The sequence below is a fragment of the Rousettus aegyptiacus genome, unplaced genomic scaffold, assembly GCF_014176215.1.
Source record: "Rousettus aegyptiacus isolate mRouAeg1 unplaced genomic scaffold, mRouAeg1.p scaffold_m13_p_3, whole genome shotgun sequence".
Taxonomy (NCBI): Eukaryota; Metazoa; Chordata; class Mammalia; order Chiroptera; family Pteropodidae; genus Rousettus; species Rousettus aegyptiacus.
In genome coordinates, this window is record NW_023416306.1 from 155,806,773 (window position 1) to 155,827,993 (window position 21,221).

At 41.8% G+C, this 21,221-nt stretch overlaps 1 protein-coding gene across 28 annotated transcripts in view; it reads left to right on the forward strand.

Moving 5' to 3' along the window:
• The window catches only part of NRXN3 (neurexin 3), a 1,418,420-nt gene that overhangs the window by 447,856 nt on the left and 949,343 nt on the right, over positions 1–21,221 (forward strand). For all 28 annotated transcript variants that reach the window (XR_004956343.1, XR_004956344.1, XR_004956345.1 and 25 more), the window contains 2 exons: positions 15,093–15,531; positions 19,481–19,864. Coding sequence is in view for 25 of the 28 variants with exons in the window: in XM_036239437.1 (XP_036095330.1) it covers positions 15,093–15,531; positions 19,481–19,864 (823 nt within the window). In the remaining 3 variants the exon portion in view is untranslated. The remainder of the gene's footprint in view (positions 1–15,092; positions 15,532–19,480; positions 19,865–21,221) is intronic.

Below are 21,221 nucleotides of genomic sequence, written 5' to 3' on the forward strand. Positions count from 1 at the left end.
CCTCATCTATAAAATGAGATGAGGATATTACCTTTTAGAATTGTTGTGATAATTACAGGAAATTCTAAATATAAAGCATTTATCATGGTTCTTGGCACTTGCTATCTATCTTTTATTGTTGGTATTTGATGGAGCAAATCTAGCTATCCTTCATTATCTACCATTCATTGTCAGTATTAGATGGAGAAATGGATGCCTCAGCAGACCTGTCCAGTACATCTTCTCTAGAGCTTCCAACCAGTCATCAAGTCCAATCAACTTTATCTCTGAGATTTTTCTGGAATCTTTCCCTCCTTTTCCATTGTCACCATCACTGCTCTAGACCTGGGTGTTCCTTTTTCTTATTTGTCTTTTTTTGAGTAATACCCTATACACCAGTGGTCCCCAAACTTTATGACCCCAGAGATTGGTGCTCCTATGGGAATCTAATGCCTGACGATCTGAGGTGGAGATGAGGTGGTGATGCTAGTGCTGGGGAGCAGCTGCAGATACAGATGAAGCTTCACTCGCTCCTTAGCTCGCCCGCTGCTCACCTCCTGCTGTGCATCCCAGTTCCTAACAGGCCACTGACTGGTACTTGTCCATAGCCTGGGGATTGGAGACCCCTGCTACACACAGTGCCATGTTGTCTTTCATAAAAATTTTTCTGATCATATACCTGCTCAAATGCCTGCTTCGGATCCTCAGCACTCACCTTTATATTTAAGTCTGTGATTTGGCATGAACCTATTTAATCAGCTTAATCATGGATTTTTTCATTTTTTTTTTATGTATTTCTCTTCTATGAAAAATGTAATATTCTCAAGCCAATAATAATTCTTTTCATTGTACTTTTTTTTTCTTTTGGTCTTATATACATCATGTTTCTGTAGATTTTCAAGTTGTTTTTCTCCTTTTTCTTTTAATTCATTTCTTATGTGGCCATTATCTTAATCTTTTATATAATGCCAACCTGACCTCATCATTCTTCTGCTTGGGTGGTTCCCCTGTGCCTTTAGAATCAAGTTAAAATTTCTCAGCTGAATGTAGGTGGCTGTGTGGGGTCTTATCCAGTTTCCTTCTCTACCATCACCCACTATACACAATTCTGCCATACTTATCACTCTCCACTCTGTGAATATGCCAGGCGTTCTCACCAGTCTTTCTTTTCCCATGCTATTTCCCTTACCTTCCTCTTTCTCCTGGCTCATACTAATCATTTATCTAGACTCACCTTAGTATCCTATCCTTCGAAAGTCATTTTCTGATCGCCTTTTCCTCCTGCCAAAAGGTTGAATTAGGAGCTCATCCCTGCTTTCATGGTAATTCAGAATACCTTTTTAAAAACCTGTCATGCAAAATTGCTAACTTTTCTGTCTGTCTTCTAACAGAGGAATTCTATGGTGTATATTTTTCAGTTTTGCATTTTCACAGAGCATGACACTGAATAAATAATGACCATGTGAATAACTGAATAAATGTATATATGTGTTTCCTTTAATAGAATTAATTTTCAAGAGAAAAACCAGTCTCCCTTTTATCCCCCACATTTCCTAGCATTGTCTTCTATATATAGTAGTTGCTCAATAAGTGCTCAGTGGATGAATAATAATGTACATGTCTATCTTCCCCAGAAGATGCTCAGTTTTTCAGGGAAGACACTGTTGTAAAAGTTAGATAATTTTTAGGACAACGAATTATACATATTTATGCTTTAATTCTTGTGTTTAATTTTTGCTCTTACTTGAACTCATTTGAATTTCAGCTATGGTGGGCTTTGGGAGTCAGGTAGCTTCTCTATATTATATAAGCATATACCTGATAAAACTATGGGATCAAAAACCTGATAGCTAAGGTTAGCTGGTGATTTAAAGTTCAGAGACTGAATGACTACACTTAAAACTAGGAGTGGATTACTAGTATTGATATGTTTGGAGAATTTTCCATCCTTATTTGATTGTTCCTCCCCAAACCTGAGGAGTCTACTTACAGCAAACTTCAAAGTACACAGGCCTTGCCCTGGGGGATTATTGCAAGTCAAACTCTAACAGGGCCTAGGGAATCAGCAGAGGGAGAGTGCATTAATTTCCTGTGGCTTCTGTAACAAAATACCACAAATTTGTTGGCTTAAAACAACAAATTTATTATCTCACAGTTCTGGAGGTCAGAAGTCTGAAATAAGTTTCATTTGCTGAAATCAAAACGTAGCCAAAGCTGTACTTCCTCTGTAGGTTCTAGGGGAGTCTGTTCCTTGCCTCTTCCTGCTTCTGATAGCTGCTGGCATTCCTTGGCTTGTGGCTGCATCCCTCCAATCTCCGCCTCCACTTTCACATTGCTTTCTCTGAGTATGTGTCTAATCAGCCTTGGCCTCCTCCTTACAAGGACACAGGTGATTGCATTTAGGGCCAACCTGGATAATACAGAATACTCTCTCAGCTCAAGAGCTTTAACTTAATCACATTTTCAAAAACCCTTTTAAAATAAAGTAATATTTATAGGCTCCTGATATCTTTGTGGAACATTATTCAGCCTATTGTAGAGACCGATGTCATTCCACCTTTGCAGATTCAAAGTGCTTAGTCTTCTAGGAACTAGAAGGCTAACAGATATGCCTCATTAGTAAGAAGCTTCCAAACTTATGGCCCATTTAAAAGAAGCCAGGAGCAGCTGTCAGGAAGGGGCTAATTTAGGTCAGTCTTATGTCACTGGATAGGCGGGTATGGTCACATTCCTAGCTCTCCTTATGAGAATAAACAGTTAACAGTTATTGAGAAGATAATTAAGTAACTAGGAGAGCTGGTTGGAGTTCTGAGCAAGTCAACAGTGGCAACCAGCTCCTATTGTCTGGCCCCGTTTTGTGTAGATTTTGTTCCAGTTCAGATGTGCTCAGCTGGTCTGGCGCTCATCTGTGTCCAGCAGTAGCTTTTGCCATCTGTTTCATCAGGACGGTCACAAAAGATACAGGTAGTCACTGGAGGGGAGTTCAGGTGGGATCAAGAGAGAGGAAGGGTTCTGTAGCAGGCCACCCATGCAAGGCCTGAGCATAGAATTCACCAGATTTTGAATTAGGGAAGAACTTCAGTACTTGAGCTTGGGATGCAGACACTTGCTGACTCCTCTCCACCTCTGTTACATCTCTCTCCTATATCCTAAGGAAAGCATGGGCCCCAGAGACATCTTCTGGGAGGCTTTCACAGGTGCTCCTGAATGTGCATCTTTCAGTGTGCATATCTGACTGTAATCTGCTAGCCTAAGTCACGGGCGGGAGAGACAAATTTTTTTAGTGATTCTTTTATAATCCAGGTAGCTAGGGAAGCTAGATTTAAGGGGGATCTAAAGGAAACCTCAGTTTTTTTTTTTTTTCTGCTGTATAAAAGCAGGATAGTAATAGCTATTGACTGCACAGGATCTCAGGTGAGACCCTACTTGCATTTCATTCTGGCTCTATTACATAATAGCTATGTGATTTTATGCAGATATTAAAATCTCTCCTTCCTAGTTTACTCTTCTGTAAAATGACGATAATGGTGCCTAACACTTACTATGCCAGGAGCTGTTCCAAGCAATTTGCATAGACTTGATCTACTAGTCCCCACAACAACCCTACCAGTTAAGTACTGTTAATATCCCACTTCAAAGATGAGAAAACTAAGGTACAGAGAGGTTAAGTAACCTGTCTGGGTTGCACAGTAACAAGTAGCAAAGCAAGGATTTTAACCCAGATTTTTTGATTGCAAATGTCTCAAAAACCCTAGTTTATATTGCCTCTCAACCCTCAGGCTGTTGTAAGTGTAAAATAGGGTGTCTATCCACTGCAGGTGGCCTTGGAAAGTTCTGGGTTGCATCTGTTGTCCAGGTAAACTACTAATAGTTCTCTCTTTTACTCTCAAAAGTACTGTAGTGTCATGTCTCAGTTTGGATATTTGTCACACGAGGATTAAATAATTATATGTTTAATACTAAGAACAATGCTGGCCCACAGCAAACCTTCCTTTAAGGTCAGCTATTGCTACTTCCACTTCTACTTTCGCCACCCCCGCTGCCGCCCACGATCATCCCAAGTCTGGGAGATTCAGAGCTAGGGGTTAACTCAGGTTCTGGAAATATGTTTCATGGGAGCCACCATTCCTTATTCTCACAGCCTTGTAGACACTGCTCATCAGTGACTGCACATCCATCTTTCCTTCTTTGTGTCTTAAGCAGCTACTCTTAATTGATCAAACTTGACATGTGAAATTCAAAGTATTTCCCACACCTAGTTTCATTAAATCGAAGAACCCAAGATCCCAGTGCATGGAGAATCTGAATTTAAGCTGAGCTTGTGGGTTTCTCCATTTATATGGAAACTTATGTGATTCCTAAAAATGATAATGAATTTTGGACCTCTTTAGGCTAACTATATCACTTTCCTACAATACTCCTCTCTGCCTATTTCTCTATCATTTCTACCTCTAAAAGAATTTTAATTCATAATAATTTTCTATTCTATGCACATAATTTGATAAAAGGTCATCAAAATACTATAGAAATGGACATTCTATAAATAAGGAGAAGTAAGTCATAATGAGAATTATAGTTACACCTAAGATTCATGATTTAGAAAAGCCATCTTTAAATGTGATTTGTGTAACTGGTAGTGAAATTCATTTCATGTTGGTTTTGCATGGCATAAGGGACATCTAGTGGTTATCTAGGTCTCTGCAGATTTACTAAAAGTAATGTGAAGTCATAGGTCTAAGTACTGGGACTAAGTACCATCACCCTGAAAGAAGGGAGCCCCACCTCCCAAAGAAGGGTGGCCTCATTTGTTGCATGACCTTTATTTTGAAGTTAACAAAGGATAAATAAACATGTTCGGAAAAAAATTGAGTCCTAGCATTTCTATTGACATTATTGTCAGTCTGAATGTCTTCTTATTTGCTGGTTTTTTTTTTTTTTTTTTTTTTTTTTTTTTTTGTGCACCAGGTTGGAAATGATGCTGTTATCAGGTACCTGCCAGCCTGGCATATACTACTTATCACTTCCCCTGCCTCTTCTGCTGATTGCAGAGAGGCTCTTCGGACCACTTTGAAAAGCTATCTGATTGTAGCCTTTATTAGGCTAAGAAGCAGAGCTGCTTAGCAGGCCAGGCAAGAACTGGTTTCTAATTGCTTCCAACAGGCAAAGCTCCTTTGGAAGTTGCTTGGCCATCAGGAAACCGTACAGCTCTGGTCCACGTGTACTTTGTATAAATGATTAGGCTTCATGTTTTAAGCGGTTGAACTTCAAAGACCCTGGGTGACTTGACCTTCTTAGCTCCAGAGTCCTCCAGAAACCTGCCCATTGGTCAGCACCTCTTTGTAGAATATGTTACTATCCATGGTCCTGAATTCACAGCTCTCGTCTTCTGAGCTGTGTAGACTACTTGATTTCCTTATATGTCACTATTGTTTCCAGCCAACTGTGTTAGACTTCTTGAGAGTTCTATTTCATTAAATCATTTCATAGTATTTTCCTCCATTCTTTTGCCTTCGAGACTCTCATATAATTTTTTTCTACAAGAACTATTTGGCATTCCTATTGAAATCTGTCTTGGTAGCATCCAGAAGTTGGTGGCTAAGGCCAATAGCTTAATTGTTGGGGATTCTTTCTTGCTTTTTGACCCTGAGTACAAGTGATAAAGGTTCCGAGATACTGTTTCAAAATCTCCATGTGTTTTATATGGCAGTCCAAGCTACATTGTCATGAAGAAGTATATAGTAGTCCCTTAGCATACTCCAGAGTGGGAGATGGTGTTGGTATTGAGCTTTGTCAGCCAATCTTTTAGAGTATCCTAGAATTTGTGCTTGTTTTTTTGCTTCTTCTTCTGTTAGTGTTCCACCAAGACATGAACTAATAACAACTGCCACTCTGGGATGCAAAAATTCCATATTGACACCCTTAAAAGAAACACATTTCCTAAGCATGCACACTAGGGAAAACTCAACTAAATGTTCAGTGATTCTATCAAATTCTTTTTCACTGTCTGTGATATTTTTGCTTTCTAACTTCTCATCTCATTACTTATTGTCAAGTGGAATGAATATAGAGGCTACTTTTTGCATTATAGATCTCACCGATTTAGAGGCATCAGAAAGTAGCCTTTATCATCATCTTTGCCCTTCTGCCTTCCCATTCTTCCACATCCTCTTACATACATGTACTGATTTTGTGTTATACACTGGAATAGGCACTTAGAGAAACAGAGAAAAAAGGCACAGTGTCCTTCACTTGAGAAGCTCTCAGTCTGTTGGGGGAGACAGACAGTTATAGCACAACATGGTAATTTCTATGACATCAGTTAGAATATGGAGCCATGGGAGGAGAGAGGAGGAAATGAGCTGTGGGTGGGAGTGGAAAAAGCAAGAATGTTGCTGAAGGCTTCCCATTCCTGAATTGAGCCTCAAATGGTGAGCAGTAGTCATTCAGATAGATAATTCAGGTAAGGCTTATCCTGGGGATGGTTTAGTGGAAGAATCCTGAACTTTGGCAAGGCTATTGATGATGAGGTAGAGACTAGATCAGGAAGAGTCTTTTATATAATGCTTAAAAGTTTGTGTTTGATTCTGAAGTTGATAAAGAACCATTGAAGGATTTTAAGCAGGGAATGGCATGTTATCCCCAGGGAAAACAGTGAGACGATTAAAGTCATTTCTAGTCTTTGGAATAAAAATAACAGTAGATTCCTAGTGATTCAGGAAGGCACCTTTTACATTTTGTCACCTTTCTAATCAACCTGCTAAAGGCTTCCTTTCTACTCTAATGGTTCCTTTTTTCCCCAATTGCATAATGTCTGTATTTTTAGAACTTTTCATAGTCAGGTACCACCTACTCATCTGATCTTAGTTCCTCTGCTTTGTGACATGTAACTTTCACTCTAGTTAGGTTGGCGCCCTCATCAGATATTCTAAGACAGAAGGAAATTTAGGTGTTTGCTGGGCAAGTCTGTTTAGTGCATAAGTAAATGTAAGAAGTTAGAGTGTATTTATTGAGCCCCTACTATGTGGCAGGCATTTTGCTACACACTGGGGATACATTGGTTGCCATATCCCAAACTCTGTGTTTACAGACTAGAGGGCCATAAGCGCCTATTCCAGTGTGCAACACAAAGTCAGTACATGTTTGTAAGAGGATGTGCAAGAGTGGGAAGGAAGAAGGGCAAGGAAGATGACAAAGACAAAGACTAGCTTGCAGACTAGGGGACCATAATCGTGCCATTCTTGGAAAGTAGAGGGGAGAGAGGGAGGGAGATACCATCTGAGTCAAGTTTCTGATCATGGGCCTTTGCAGATTCATTAACTGGAGTGACATATACATTTCACTTCATTTCTAGTATAAAACATATCCCCTCTTTAAGCACCCTCCAACATTTTCTCAGTGTATTGGTGGCAGGAGTTATACTTTATGTTTCTTTAGTAGTGAAAACTAAAGGTTATTTAACATATTTACATGAATTTTTGTTTCCAATATTCTAGTATAGCTAGTCAATTTACATTACGTTGGCTTTTGTATTAGAGGATAACAAGGTCCACCTCCAGTCCCATCTCTTAGTAACTGGTGGTAATTTTCTTGAGTGCTGCCTAGAGAAGAATTCTGAGGCTCTATCTGGGTTTAATGGGAAATGGAGTAGAATAGAATGACGCCAATTAACAGTAAATGCCATCTGCCAGGAAGGAAGAGTAGAAACACATATTTGCCAACATGACTCTGAGAGATTGGAGAGTTTGCTATCCAGGGGTGGCCAGAAGGATCATCTGGCAAACGTCTCTAGTTTATCTAGAAAGTTTTTCTTTTTCACTATCCATTGACAAGGCCTGTCTTGGAGAGCTATGGCCCACACATGCAAGTTCACATCTCATTTCTTTGCCTGGGTCTGTCTGTGTCAAGTCTGTGGTCTAAGTAGGCCAAGTTCTTGCTGCATGAATTTAGTAGAAGTCTAGTAGACTCTGTGAGGATGATAAAAAGCCTGCATCAGCAAATCATATTTCTTGCGATAGACTGAGCCTTTACAGTATCCTAAATATCCTACAAACTTGACTGGCTGAAATTTTTTTCTATGGGATATAGGAACGTATGGCCACCTGTCCGTCATCAGCTTTTTTTTTTTTTTTTAACTGCATAAACTTCCTAAGAAATTTCTTCTTGAGAAAAAAAATGAGGCCTTCACTGTAACTGTGCCCAGAATTAGAAATCTTTCTCAACTTCTTACTATCTAGAGCTGAGAATAAACCTATCTGATTATGTCCCTCTCACAAAGACTCCATCAGACAAATAAATGTTTATCTAAGTCTTAAGTGCAAGTGGTAATGACCTGTGTCATTAGCAAGGCTGTTGGGCTGGCGCATATGGAGGTTTGATTCATGGGGGGCAGAGTAACTGGTTCACAGCATACACCCTCCCCCTCTCCCTCTCACACTCTCCCACTCCCTCCCCTTTGTCTTTCCCTCCCCCTTCCCTCTCTCCCTCCCTTCCTGCCTCTCCCACTCCATTTAAGGCTTGCATGTTTTGTATACTGGATACTTTCTTCAAATGGGGAAGGAACTAAGGACTTTGCTGGTTCAACGATAATTCACCTGGAGTTGTTCGTGTTACTCCAGTTTGCTTTATGTCTCTTTACAGACTAGAGGTCCATAATAGTGCCATTAGAAGGAGCCAAATGTGGATGTGGTTCCATAATGTAGCAGTTAGCATGTTTGCTTTACACGCAGAAGGTCCCAGGTTCGCACCCCAGTGGAGCCATGGTCCACTGTCTATGGCCATGCCACCTGAACAAGCCTGATATCTAATCTCAGAAGCTAAGCAGGGTCAGGCCTGGTTAGTACTTGGATGGGAGACCACCTAAGAAGAGCAGGTGCTGTAGGCATAAATAATAATTTTAAAAAAAGGAGCCAAATAGAAATTGCATCATTTTCTTGGCCACCATTTCACAAATGGAACCACAGATAAGAGATTATCAATTGGTGGTCCCTGGTGAGGTCCAGCTACCAGATATGTTATATTAGACCCACAATGTATTAGATCACACATTTAAAAAATTTAATTAACTGCCAACATTCTACTTGTTTCAACTTTATCTAGAGTCTTTTTGACCTTTATTTCAAGCCCTAGAATGTAGACATTTTTTTGGCTCCTGCCTTGCAAATCTGAAACTCAGTTCCCATTTTCTATCTCTGGGGCTTAGTTTTTATCTTTGGCGCATCCTGATCATTGTTAACAGAATATAAAGCATGAAAATGGTGGTGTGCAGGGTATGTAGCAGTAGGGACTTGGGGCCCCAGGTTGGATGTCAGCTGCAGCTCAGCAGGCAGTTAGTTTATTGACCCCTGTTAGCAAGACTAGAGATGCAGATGTGGCTCTGGCTATGCCAAATATTAGGTTCTTCTGACTTTGGAAGCTAAGAGGACCATCTGCTGCCACATTTGTGCTTGGACTTCGCTGTTGGAGTTTGGTCAGTGGTACACTGTGATAGAAAACGATGTTAATGATAATGAATCCTAAATCTGTGCAGATGTATGGGGGATGTGTGTGTGTGTGTGTGTGTGTGTGTGTGTGTGTGTGAGAGAGAGAGAGAGAGAGAGAGAGAGAGAGAGAGAGAGAAAGGAACAGGGAAAAACCAGCATTAGACATTTATATGTAGTATAAATGCCACATTATGCAATTATACATATATAATTTAAAATTTTTTTTTTGTTTCAGAGTTTGTTAAATCCAGTCTGTCACTAGTTCCAGACCTGTCTCTTGAGTTGTGATAGGCTTACGACTTATTCTCAGAAAGAATCTCATCTTCCTAATGATTCCATGCCAGGCTAAACTGTCTGTTGATTTAGTTCTGGCTTTTCACAGAAAATAACAAAATTATAATGATAACTAGCATTTATTGAGTACTTTTGAAGGGCCAGAAACTGTGTAAAGTACTTCTGTATGTGATAGTATCATCTCATTTATTTTTTACAACCTTGTGAAGCAAGACTCGTTATTTACATTCTGTAGTTGAAGAACCTGAGTCTGAGACAAATTAAATATTTTGTCCAAGGTCACATAGCTGGCAAGGGTGAAGCTGGACTCAAACCCTGGCTGGCGAGACTGCAGAGGCTATGTTCTTACCTGGTATTGCCATTTGAGTCCAGCATCTAAGTAAATGAAGATATAGCATTTACTGAGCAGCAGGATAGCTAGGTGCCATTTCAGATTTTAAAAGTTGTAATGCATACGTTTTGCTGATAAGATGTTTGAGGTCTGTCGAGAAGACAAGACCTGTGCTTATTCAAAGACAGCAAGGTCGAGGGTTGTGAGTGACAAATGAGTGGAGCCAACAGTTCCTAGGAGGGGAAATTACAGCAGACCAGAGTCATCAGTTGCCTGCAGGACAGAGGGGAAGTAGGGTAGAGAAAGGAGGATGTGTGATTCTGCGGCCAGGTTCTTTCACAGTGCTTCTTATTCATTTGCCCTGAGTAGAAATGTTACACAATAATAAGATTAGTCCAGAAGTTTGTCTAGAAGCTACACCATCCTGGAGCTGAGGAGAAAAAGCCCATTTCATTATTATCTATTGTCAAAGGATTAAATTTGGGTGGCAGAGAAATCTGTCTTTGTCTTTTACTTGCTGTATGTGAACGGCTCCACACGTAGGTATAGATTTGAAAGGCTTTATTGGGATTTATAGTCGACACTGTTCCACATCAAAGCTTCTCACGGTTCTGTTTTGTCTAACCTATACACTTGAGAGACTGTCCCCTGGCGTCCCGACCTTCAAACATCCTCCACTGACCTGGATCGGAGCAGTGGTGCTCAGTCATGAAGTCATGGACCTATAAATTATGGTCTTGCAAGTTGACCTGGTTGTTTTTATTGAAATTGTCCTATATGTGGACCCACAGAGAGTTAAAGGTGCTCTAAAAACAAGGGGATAGAAAGGCCAGATGGTAAACCTCCTATTCCTCAACAGGAGAAATTGTACCAAGAAGCCATCTGGACACTGCAAGGCACCTGCCCACGCTCCCCGCTTCCCTCTAGTTCCCTCACTGGAGTGCGTAGGGACGTGGCATCTACAACAAAATACATGGAAACATGTTCTCAGAAAATGGGAAACAGAGTGGCCTGGGATGAGATAGACGAGGGCAAAGAGAAATCCTTCTGGGAACTGGGACTTTCTCCCCATTAGATTCACCCTCGGCGACCTGCCATGTAACACAAGCATCGTGGAAGAGTTTAATTGTAAAAAGTGCATCATATAAATTAGAATAGTCTTTTTTTTTTTTTTCCAGTTATGGGAGATGGTTTAGGCAATAGGGAAGATAGCTTTGTCACTGGAAGGCAAATTCTAAGTTTATCAAATGGCAGGGATCAGCCAGGACCGGAGCAGCCAACTAGGGCCCAGAATGGGTTTGGATGTAGATCCTAGTGAAGAGGCACCATTTAAAGAGATTGAGAGGAGAGGACGGCCCTGTAGCCTGGGAAACCCGTGGGACAAATATGTGGAAGCTCTACCACCCGAGTTCATACAGAGGCCTCCAGGGTGACTCTGTGCAGGGAGGAGAAGGCATCTTAGAGAGCGACATGCCAGGTGTGATGGTCTTTGAACATCAGGAGAGAGCTGCGTGTGGATTTGTGCATGACAAAGAGGTTTCTGTTTCCTGGGTAGGTATAGGCTACTGCAGAGTCTAGAAGCTGGCACTCCTTGCTCCAGTGCAATCAGAAAGATCTGGGTTCAAGTCCTGGCTATGCCTTTAATGGGCTTTGTGATCTTGGTCATAGCTATCCTCTCTGAGCCTCATTTCTGTAAAATGGGTCTCATGGCACCTACTTTACATGTTTAATGTAGGTGATATACAGTAGTGTTTTTAAAAGTGTCTGGCACATCGTGGGCACTCAATAGGTGGCAAGTATTTTTATTATATTGCCCCTGCTACGATAGCTTGCCTTACTCCTGGTATTGTTTTGTGTTCCTCTGTATTAAAGATTATGGAGGCATACAAGTACATTTCTGAGAGAGTCTATCTTAACTCAGACTTTGTCCTCAACTGTTTTACTGTCTGGCCTTCTGAGCAGGAGGTGTGAGTCCAAGCAGCAGTTTTTACAAGCTTGTGAGTAGAAAGACCAGCTTGTCATTCTTTGTGACTCTGTCCCCCAGGCTGTGTGACATCTTCCCCCATGGGGAGCCATTTCTACTTTGTCTTTAATTGCTCCTCCTTGGGGTAACTTGTCAGCCAAGGCTGCTTTCTGTCACTTGATGCCACATCTCTTTCTAGTTCAGTCATCAGTTGGGGACTTTGATTTAGTTGAAAGTCTGATTTTACAGAGAACACTGTACCATATGCTAATTTACCTTGCAAGGAGGTCCAGTAGGGTTTCTTGCCTTCGTGTCCTACCCAAGGTGCTGGTATGTTTCTGCATGGCTGTGGCCATGGCCCTACACTGGGCAGGTGGAGAAGACAAGGTAATGAACAAAATAGAACGCAGAGGTTACCTGACCCTTAGTAAGAAAGATGCGGAAACTGCATTTGTAGACAAGTAATTTCAGGGTCAGAGAGTAGATAGAGAGCTCACCTTCGAAGAGCTTTTGAGAGAAGTCTGGTTATCTTTGGCAGTTTCTGGCCCTTGCTCTTCTGCCTGTCTCTCTGGAAATCTGCATTCTAGTTATTCACCTTCTGTCCCAGTCTCAGCTGTGTACCATTCTCACAGAAGACGTCCCCTTCACAGGACTCTGCATCTTGTTAAAAGACTTTTTTTTTCTTTTTTTCCTCGCGCCTCCTGTAGGGATGCCTGAACTCTCTTTCCATTTATTGTTCAATGGAGCCAAGCCTCAGTCTGTCCCTTTGGGATGAGGTATTGCTAATGCATTAATAATTAACCTTGACAAGGAGCTCCAGTCGTAGACATTTAACCCAGTGTAGAGGAAGCCAGAGTTTGGTTATGACAGAGAGATCTCATATGCTGGGGCTTAATAGTTGTGTTTAGAAAGGAGAAACTGTCAGTCATTAAACTTTTATTACTTGTTTTCTGGTTCACTCACTTAAGTGTCTGCCTAAGGATTCTGCACTGTTTCCCATTTGCTCATGGTCTGTCCAGTAGAGGTACGATGTAAAATTCAGTTTTGGGGGTGGGGAGTTGAATCTGCATGACTTTCCACATAATGTTGGCGATGCTTCATGGGAGCTGCTCGCAGACCCTGGCATCTAGTGTTCACAGTGGTAAAGCATGTGGACTCTGGAGCCCAGCACCCTGGGTTCAAGTGCTGCTCTGTCACTCACCAGCACTGTGACTGAGGACCAGTTCCCTAACTACTCTCCACGTCCGTTTCTGCATTGGTAAAATGGGGAAATGGTGGGGACATTTCAGATGGGTGTTGTCAGAATTAATGAGATAGTGGGTCTTAGATTCTTAGCATTGTGCCTGGTAGTATTGGTATCATTATTTTCAGCATTGTTGACTATGGTTAAGCTCAAGGACAGGGTCGTATCACAGGTGAGGCAGTTTCAATTTTTTGTCATTGGGATATGGTAAAAGGCAGACAGCCCTGTTTGGTTCTCTCCTGGTGATAGGGGAGAGAAGGGAAGCAGTTGTACAGCTGGATGTTAGGGATTAAATGAGAGGTGCTGGAACAACTCATCCAGTTAACTTTTTATCACTGAGATGGATTGTAAGACTTATTTCCACACTTAAGTCTTATTATTTTACTGAAGATGGAGTTGATAACACAGCCTTCTCTGGGCTGTGGATATGATGAAATCAGATTAACAACAACTACAACCACTGCTCCTCAAAATAGTTTAGAGCTTTATATCTTCACTATGTGTGTCATTCCTAAGTGCTCTACATGTATCAACTCATTTCATTCTTAGAAAATCATTTCCTCCTATGTTCCTATTTTCAGAGGAGAAAACAGACCCAGATAAATTAAATAACTTTGCCAAGGTCACATACCTTCTAAGTAGTGAACGTGGGACTGACTTGAACCTAAATCTGGACCCTGACTTAGAATTTGAGTAAGATAATGTACAGGACATAACAAAGTGATTGGCATAATCAGTGCTTTAATGTTAGCCTTTCCCTTCCATTTTCTTTCTATTTATTTTATACATGTGACATTGCTTAGAGATCAGAGGTCCAGGACTTATCTCAGGCTAGTGCATTAGCAGCAGAACCTTTTTGAAAAATTCTAATTTTGGCAAATAAGATTAATCCCTCCTTTTATGTGGATTATACCAGGTTTAGAAAGTCATAATATATATATATTTTTTGTTTGTTAGGTTGTTTCATTCTCTCACTATACGTATCTAGGTGACATAAACAATGTGCAAAGAACACAGATCTCCTTCCCTGCCAACTCTTAACACTTAATCATTTTCTTTAAGCAGTATACCCACACAGTTAAAAAAAAAATCAAATACAATAGAGTACTGTGAAATGTAAGTCTCCCTCACATCCCTGAATATTAATTTGATAAATCTACTCTCTAGTGACAATTTTATAGTTTCTTGTGTTTTAAAGATCTTTTATGCATTTATGAGCATATATACCTGTAACACTTCCCTCCCCCCAAACACACACTTTCTACAATGATAGCATAATGCATGCTCTGATCTGTTTCTTGCTAATTTCACTTGTAGTATTACTTGGAGAGCATCCACATCAAAATTGGAGGTACTACTTGGTTTTTAGGGACCATAAAATTTTTCATCGTGAAGATGTGCCAGTCTATCATTGGTGGTCATTTAGGTCGTTTCAAGCTGGTCTTTAACTGAGAACACGTTAATTAATATCTTTGTACATAAATATTTGCATTTGTGTAATTCAATCTCTCTTGACTTCTACTTGCAAGCTTATGTTGTATAACTTTCTGGCAAAACAAAAATTGGCCAGAAGGAGACAGACAAAAAGAATAGAATGGAAATGTGGGAGCTTATTTAGGGCTTGTGTACATCTCAGAGGTCTCTTCAGATGCTTTCCAAATGCTGTATCTCATGTTTCTCATAACGTTTCAAACTATCGTATCCTGAAGCCTTGTCTTGGGTCTCTTTCCTGAGTGCCCTGTGAGCAATAGATGATTACTGTTAGCAAATTGATTCATGTGGCACTTGTTTGGCTTTTGACAGGTTGTTTATAAGAATAATGACATTCGTCTGGAGCTGTCTCGCCTGGCCCGGATCGGGGATACCAAGATGAAAATCTACGGTGAAGTTGTTTTCAAGTGCGAGAACGTGGCCACGCTGGACCCCATCAACTTTGAGACCCCAGAGGCTTATATCAGCTTGCCCAAATGGAACACCAAACGCATGGGTTCCATCTCCTTTGACTTCCGCACCACTGAGCCCAATGGCCTGATCCTCTTCACCCATGGCAAGCCCCAGGAGAGGAAGGATGCTCGGAGCCAGAAGAACACCAAGGTGGACTTCTTTGCCGTGGAACTCCTTGATGGCAACCTGTACCTGCTGCTTGACATGGGCTCTGGCACCATCAAAGTGAAAGCCACTCAGAAGAAAGCCAACGATGGAGAATGGTACCATGTGGACATTCAGCGAGATGGCAGATCAGGTAGGAAGAGGCGGCGTAGGTCACTGAGACTAGAGGGAAGCTTTGGCTTCTCAGTTTGTTTCTGGCTTTATATTTTTTAACTTTTGCACTTGCATGCTTGCTGACTCTTATGCTGTTCTCTTTAATGATTGTTGTTAGATTGTTGTTGTTGTTGTTGTTGTTTTTTGAGCAAGACACCTGTCTCCTCAACGGCTCAAATTCTGCTCCTCATCTACCCTGTCACTCATTGCACAGTCATCTCAGTGATAGCTCCAAGACCCTGGAGCTAAGGGTGGTTTTCAAGTAGCATTTCCACAGCTACAAAGCAACTGTCATGTCACTGATGTGATGGTTTTTCCTTTCTTTTATTCTTCTTTTTCTCATCGCCATGGGAACCAATTATGACATCACAGATGCTGCATTATGTGGTTACTCTGTAGGATCAGCTTTACTGTGCAAGGGTTTATGCAGTGATACACCCTTCAATAATTGGCAAGAACCATGTTGCAGGGAAAAATTATGACAAGAAAGGAAAAGGAAAATTGATTTTTCCTGAAGTCATGTTCAATTTAAAGCCTTTCTTTGGTATGAAAGCCTGTATTTCATTCTTTGCTCAGACCTCAGTAACTCTCCCTTCTTCTTCCTAACCTTTTACATTTGGTTTAAATGGCTTTGTTTGTTTCTGCAGCCGCAGATCAAACAAGCTAGCCCTAGGCAGTACATAGCCACTCCGGAATAATAACAGAGAGAGGGAGGGAAACGAAAACCCTACAAATAGTCTGGAGCTTTTGAAAGCCTGAGCAGTCTGTTAGCTTTCTTTGTGGACTGTGCGGCAATGAAGGTCACATTCTGTGCCATCAGAAAGGACATTTAACCTGAAGTGGTAGTTAAAGCATTTGAATTTTCCACGTATTTTCCGATTCTCCATTTAGGTAGTGTTATACTCAGGAAGGGTCTTGCTGTATTTGCTGTAGATTTTAAGGATTCACTCTCCTGGTAAACACAAAAAGTCTTCCATTTGGAGATTTTCTTTCTAGGTGAATTTGGCAAATAATAGAAAGAAATACGTATCCCTCCCCCCAAAGGCTGTAGCCAGGAATGGCTTTTCTGCATAATTCCAGAGCTAGAGTGATGATGGAGATGAACAGAGTTGCCCTTTGGAGGCGCTGGATGGGTGCAGAGGGCAGACGGGTGGCAGATTGCAGCCCTGGATGGCTTATTGCCCTATAGGATGCTTTATTGATTATCTGAAATCTGATCAGATCCAAGAGGCTCCAAATTAAGTGTGCTTTTGAGCAAGAATAAAGTTTGTATTTTTTTTAACAGAAAAATACACAAAAATTATTTTTTTCTGGAGGCTATATCTCTCTCTTTTTCTCTTAAGTTTATCCTTAAAATGTCAGCAGGGGTGGAGCCATAAAGCTGCCTCAGAATTATAAAGGGAATGCTCTTGTTGGTTTTTGAGACCATGCATTTGGGTCTCTGGAGGCGGGTAAGTTTTGATGGGTTTCGTGACTGGCTAACCCAGGCCCTGTCACAGCTTAAACGTTACCTACCTGTGTCACAGGGAGGCTAGAACCCATAAAATTGCCATTTATCTCCTTCTGTTTATTCTAAGTGCTAACTGCTTTTTCAAGTAGAGCAGTTTTGTTTTGTTAGAACCATCAGTGAACCCAGCTTTGACAGATGTGTTTGGATTTCAGAAGCCTTGGATTTCATACCTGGGAGCTATAACCTTGGCCAGTACTTTGAAATACTGATAAATTTGATCAAAACCTATTCTTGTTTACCAAGTTAACAAATAATTGTCCCGTGAAAACAGTGTAACCTAAAATTTTAATATGATCTATTAAATGTCATTTCTTCATGAGGATATTTTGTAGTATGTTGTTTTGAGTTATAAACCTATTCTAAAATGAATAGTTATAAAAACATCATTGCACCCAAATGTGGTGCCTCTTTCCTTGCTCATTCTGAAGAGTGTGACCGAGAGGTGATCTAGAAATACTTTTGTGATCACACTTCAGTTGGGCGACTGATTTTTAAGACTTGATAAGTGCATTCAAAACAGTTGTGGTCACACACCCAGCTGACAGATTTCCCTCAGGGTGTAATTCAGGCTCCAGCATTTAAATACTGTCCTTATGGGGCAGTAGATGCTCCTCTCCTTAGCTTGGGGATCAGAGAGGGTTGTTACTTCTATAGATATGTTGAGGGCAAAGTGTGTAAGAGAGGAGTTACAAACCAACTCATTTGTGAAATAGTGGACATAGTAACTCCTATCTGACAAGATTGTTTTAAGGAAAAAGTCCCCCCAAAAGCACATAAAGTACTTAAATAGTGGCCAGGACATTATTACTGTTACGTAGGTTTTTAAAAGATTAAAAACAAACAAAAAAAAAGGCAAAGGAGAGATTTCTCCAAGAGAAAACTTCTAGGAAGAGTGCAGGGGAAGCAAGCTGCTGGCTTAATCCTCCCTGAGGTCCTTCATGCTCTTTCTACCCCTGTGTTGACTTTGTAATTTAGAGTGTAGGTCACACTCTTAATCTCAGCTGATCTTCTCAGTCCTCAAGCCATATCCCCTTCATAGTTTAGAGAATTGAGATTCAGACAGAAGTGAAGGCTGGCTGATGGATGGTACGACCCAGTTATCTTGGTACCAATAAAACACTTTAAGAATACTGAATAATTTTTACAAAATAATTTCATGGCATGATGTTTCTATATCACCTTGATTTTACACTTCAGGAAATTGAGCTGTAAGTGACTCAGGGACCGGACTTGGGTTATTTTCACCATTGAGGACTAGAATCCTTGTTCCCAAGTCCCCAGGTCAGGCTCTGTAATGTCATGAGCACCAGTCTCTCTGACCTGGTCTCCTGCTCACGGCCCTTTGCCTTTTCTACCCTAGCCACAGCCCCGCCTCCCCTGGGTTCTTCGTCGGCATCATTCCCTCTGCCTGGCATATTCAAACCCCTGGACTCTGCACGGTTGGACCCTTCTCAGCATTCTGGTTTCAGCTCACCTGTCGCCTGCTCAAAAAGGCCTCCACTGACTATACACTTTAAAGTGGAACCCGTGGGCTGCTGCTACGGCACCCATTTTACTTTCTTCCTAACACCCACCCTGAGCCAATTTCTCTTGTTTGTTGGGTGATTTGTTTAGTGTCCGTCCGTCTGCTCTGGGACATCAGCTCCACGAGAACAGGGATGTGCCTGTCAAGTTTATCTGTGTGTAGAACCATACCAGAGGCAGAGCAGGTGTTCAATACATGTTTGTTAAATAAATGAAGAATCATGTTCTGGTTAAAACTTATCAAAGGCAATGCCCCAGATGTTCACTGGCGGGCCTGGTGGCCAATGCCAGTGTGGAGGGTATCGGCGCATGGAAGGCTCCATCCTTTGGGGGTGGCGAGCCAGTGGTGAAGATGTAGGCGAGCACTTACAGAGCCCTTACTCTGCCCCAGGCACAGAGTAAGTAGGACTTTACATATATGAGCTCATTTAATCATCATACCAACTCATGAGGTGGGGGCAATTATGTTCCCATTTTACAAGTGAGGAAACTAAGGCCCAGGAAGGTGAGGTGTGTTCTTCAAGATTATAGCTAGTACATGGTGGAGCTGGGATTTAAACACAGGCAGGAACTCAGCCCATATGGTATGTGACCTCTCAGCCAGGACTTCTAGATAGGAAAAAAGACATCAGACTAGGTACTAGGCCACTGGGATGGCCTGTCTCCTGTGGGCTAGGCTGTATTACCTGGCAGAGATGGGAACCACATTACCTGCATTGTCCTTTCCAGCATGTTGCAGCATTTTGTTCCCTTGCTTGCATTGTTCTCCCCTGGTCCAGTGACACTAGTCTCGAAGTCACCTGGTGGGCTCCTTGCATTTGGTTCATTGACTGGCAGCCTCATCTGCAATGCCAGGAAGCTGTTAGCTCACTCTGTTTCTGTTCTCCCATCGCAGGTACCATATCAGTGAACAGCAGGCGCACGCCTTTCACTGCCAGTGGGGAGAGCGAGATCCTGGATCTGGAGGGGGACATGTATCTGGGCGGGCTGCCGGAGAACCGCGCTGGCCTCATCCTGCCCACCGAGCTCTGGACCGCCATGCTCAACTACGGCTATGTGGGCTGCATCCGCGACCTGTTCATCGATGGGCGCAGCAAGAACATCCGGCAGCTGGCGGAGATGCAGAACGCCGCGGGCGTCAAGTCCTCCTGTTCACGGATGAGCGCTAAACAGTGTGACAGCTACCCCTGCAAGAACAACGCCATGTGCAAGGACGGCTGGAACCGCTTCATCTGCGACTGTACGGGCACCGGCTACTGGGGAAGAACCTGCGAAAGGGGTAAGTCGGCCCTCGTGGGAGGCACGTTGGGTCTTAGAGGGTGTAGCTGCTGCAGCTGTGTCCCTGGATGGACTACTGGTGCTTTCTTTGCTACCACAGGTGCTACCTTTGGACCTACTTGTGCTTGCTTTCTTCTAGAGAAGAGTTTTCTTGGGTTTATTTCTTTCCAGATCATACCATTTCTAGCTCTGGATACATGGATTTGTTTGACTAGGGCTGAGTTGCAGAAAGGGAACATTACCATGATCATGATACTCTTTTGATTAAGTATCAGACATCTATTTGGAGAGGGTGATTACATCTCTTTTGAGATTTTGGATGAATTAACCAAATCTCTGTTTCATTTATTCATTTAACTCATGCTTTTTGGTGCTTTCTGCATGCTAACTCTTGGGTTAGGCTTTAGAAATATAGTATTGAACAAGACAGACCCTGCCCCATTCTTACAGAGCTTGCTGCCTTGTTGCATATTTAGCCATTAATAAGTAATTTTAAAGGTGACACATTTTATAAGAGGCATATGATATATTCGTTAAGAACATGAACTCTGGGGCCAGACTGCGTGAGAAATCTGTCCGTCATGGAGTGATGTGAACCTTATCAAGATAATCAATATCTTTGAGACTTGATTCCCTCATCTGTGAAATGCGAATAATCAGGTACCTTCTTCACAAGATTTTGAAGATGATGAAGTGAGTCAGTAGGTTCCTGGACTATGGTAAGCATTTAATGAGTACTGATAATTGCTGCAGTCGTAATTGTCATCGACTTCATTAAAGGCAAAGTAGAGAGAAGTTTGGGAGGCCTTCGCCCTTTGGGGGCTCATAGACAGCTTCTACAGGAAGGAATATGCAAGCTGAGGCTCGAAATACGAATAGGGGTTAGCTTGGCAAGGAGGGAGAAAGGTGTGTGTCCTAGACAGGAAGGACAGCATGTGTCAAAAGACAGAGGCAAGAGATGACCATGGCACATTTGAGGAGCTGGACAAAGTCTAAAATGGACTGGAGTGTGGAGTAACGTGGGGAGAAGCGTAGGAGAGGTGGCTGGCTGAAGAGCTGGGGAGCAGACCCCAGGGGCCAATGGATTGGAACAAGCCAGAATGCTAGGAAGAGCGCCTTTCTCTTCAACACTTTAACGTTTTACATTTGCACTGAATTTACAGTTTGGGTAAAGGGCAGAAGTAAAGGTAAACAAAAAGACGTCAAGACAAGATTCCAGTCCTGAAACTATATCCAGATTGCAGCCTGGTTTATTGTTTTCAGTGCCAAGCATACAGAATCAGGCTGGCGGTCCATGGGTTGAAAGTCTCTATTTTATATAAAAGAGTGATCTGCATAGTTATCAAGTGTTTGCTGAG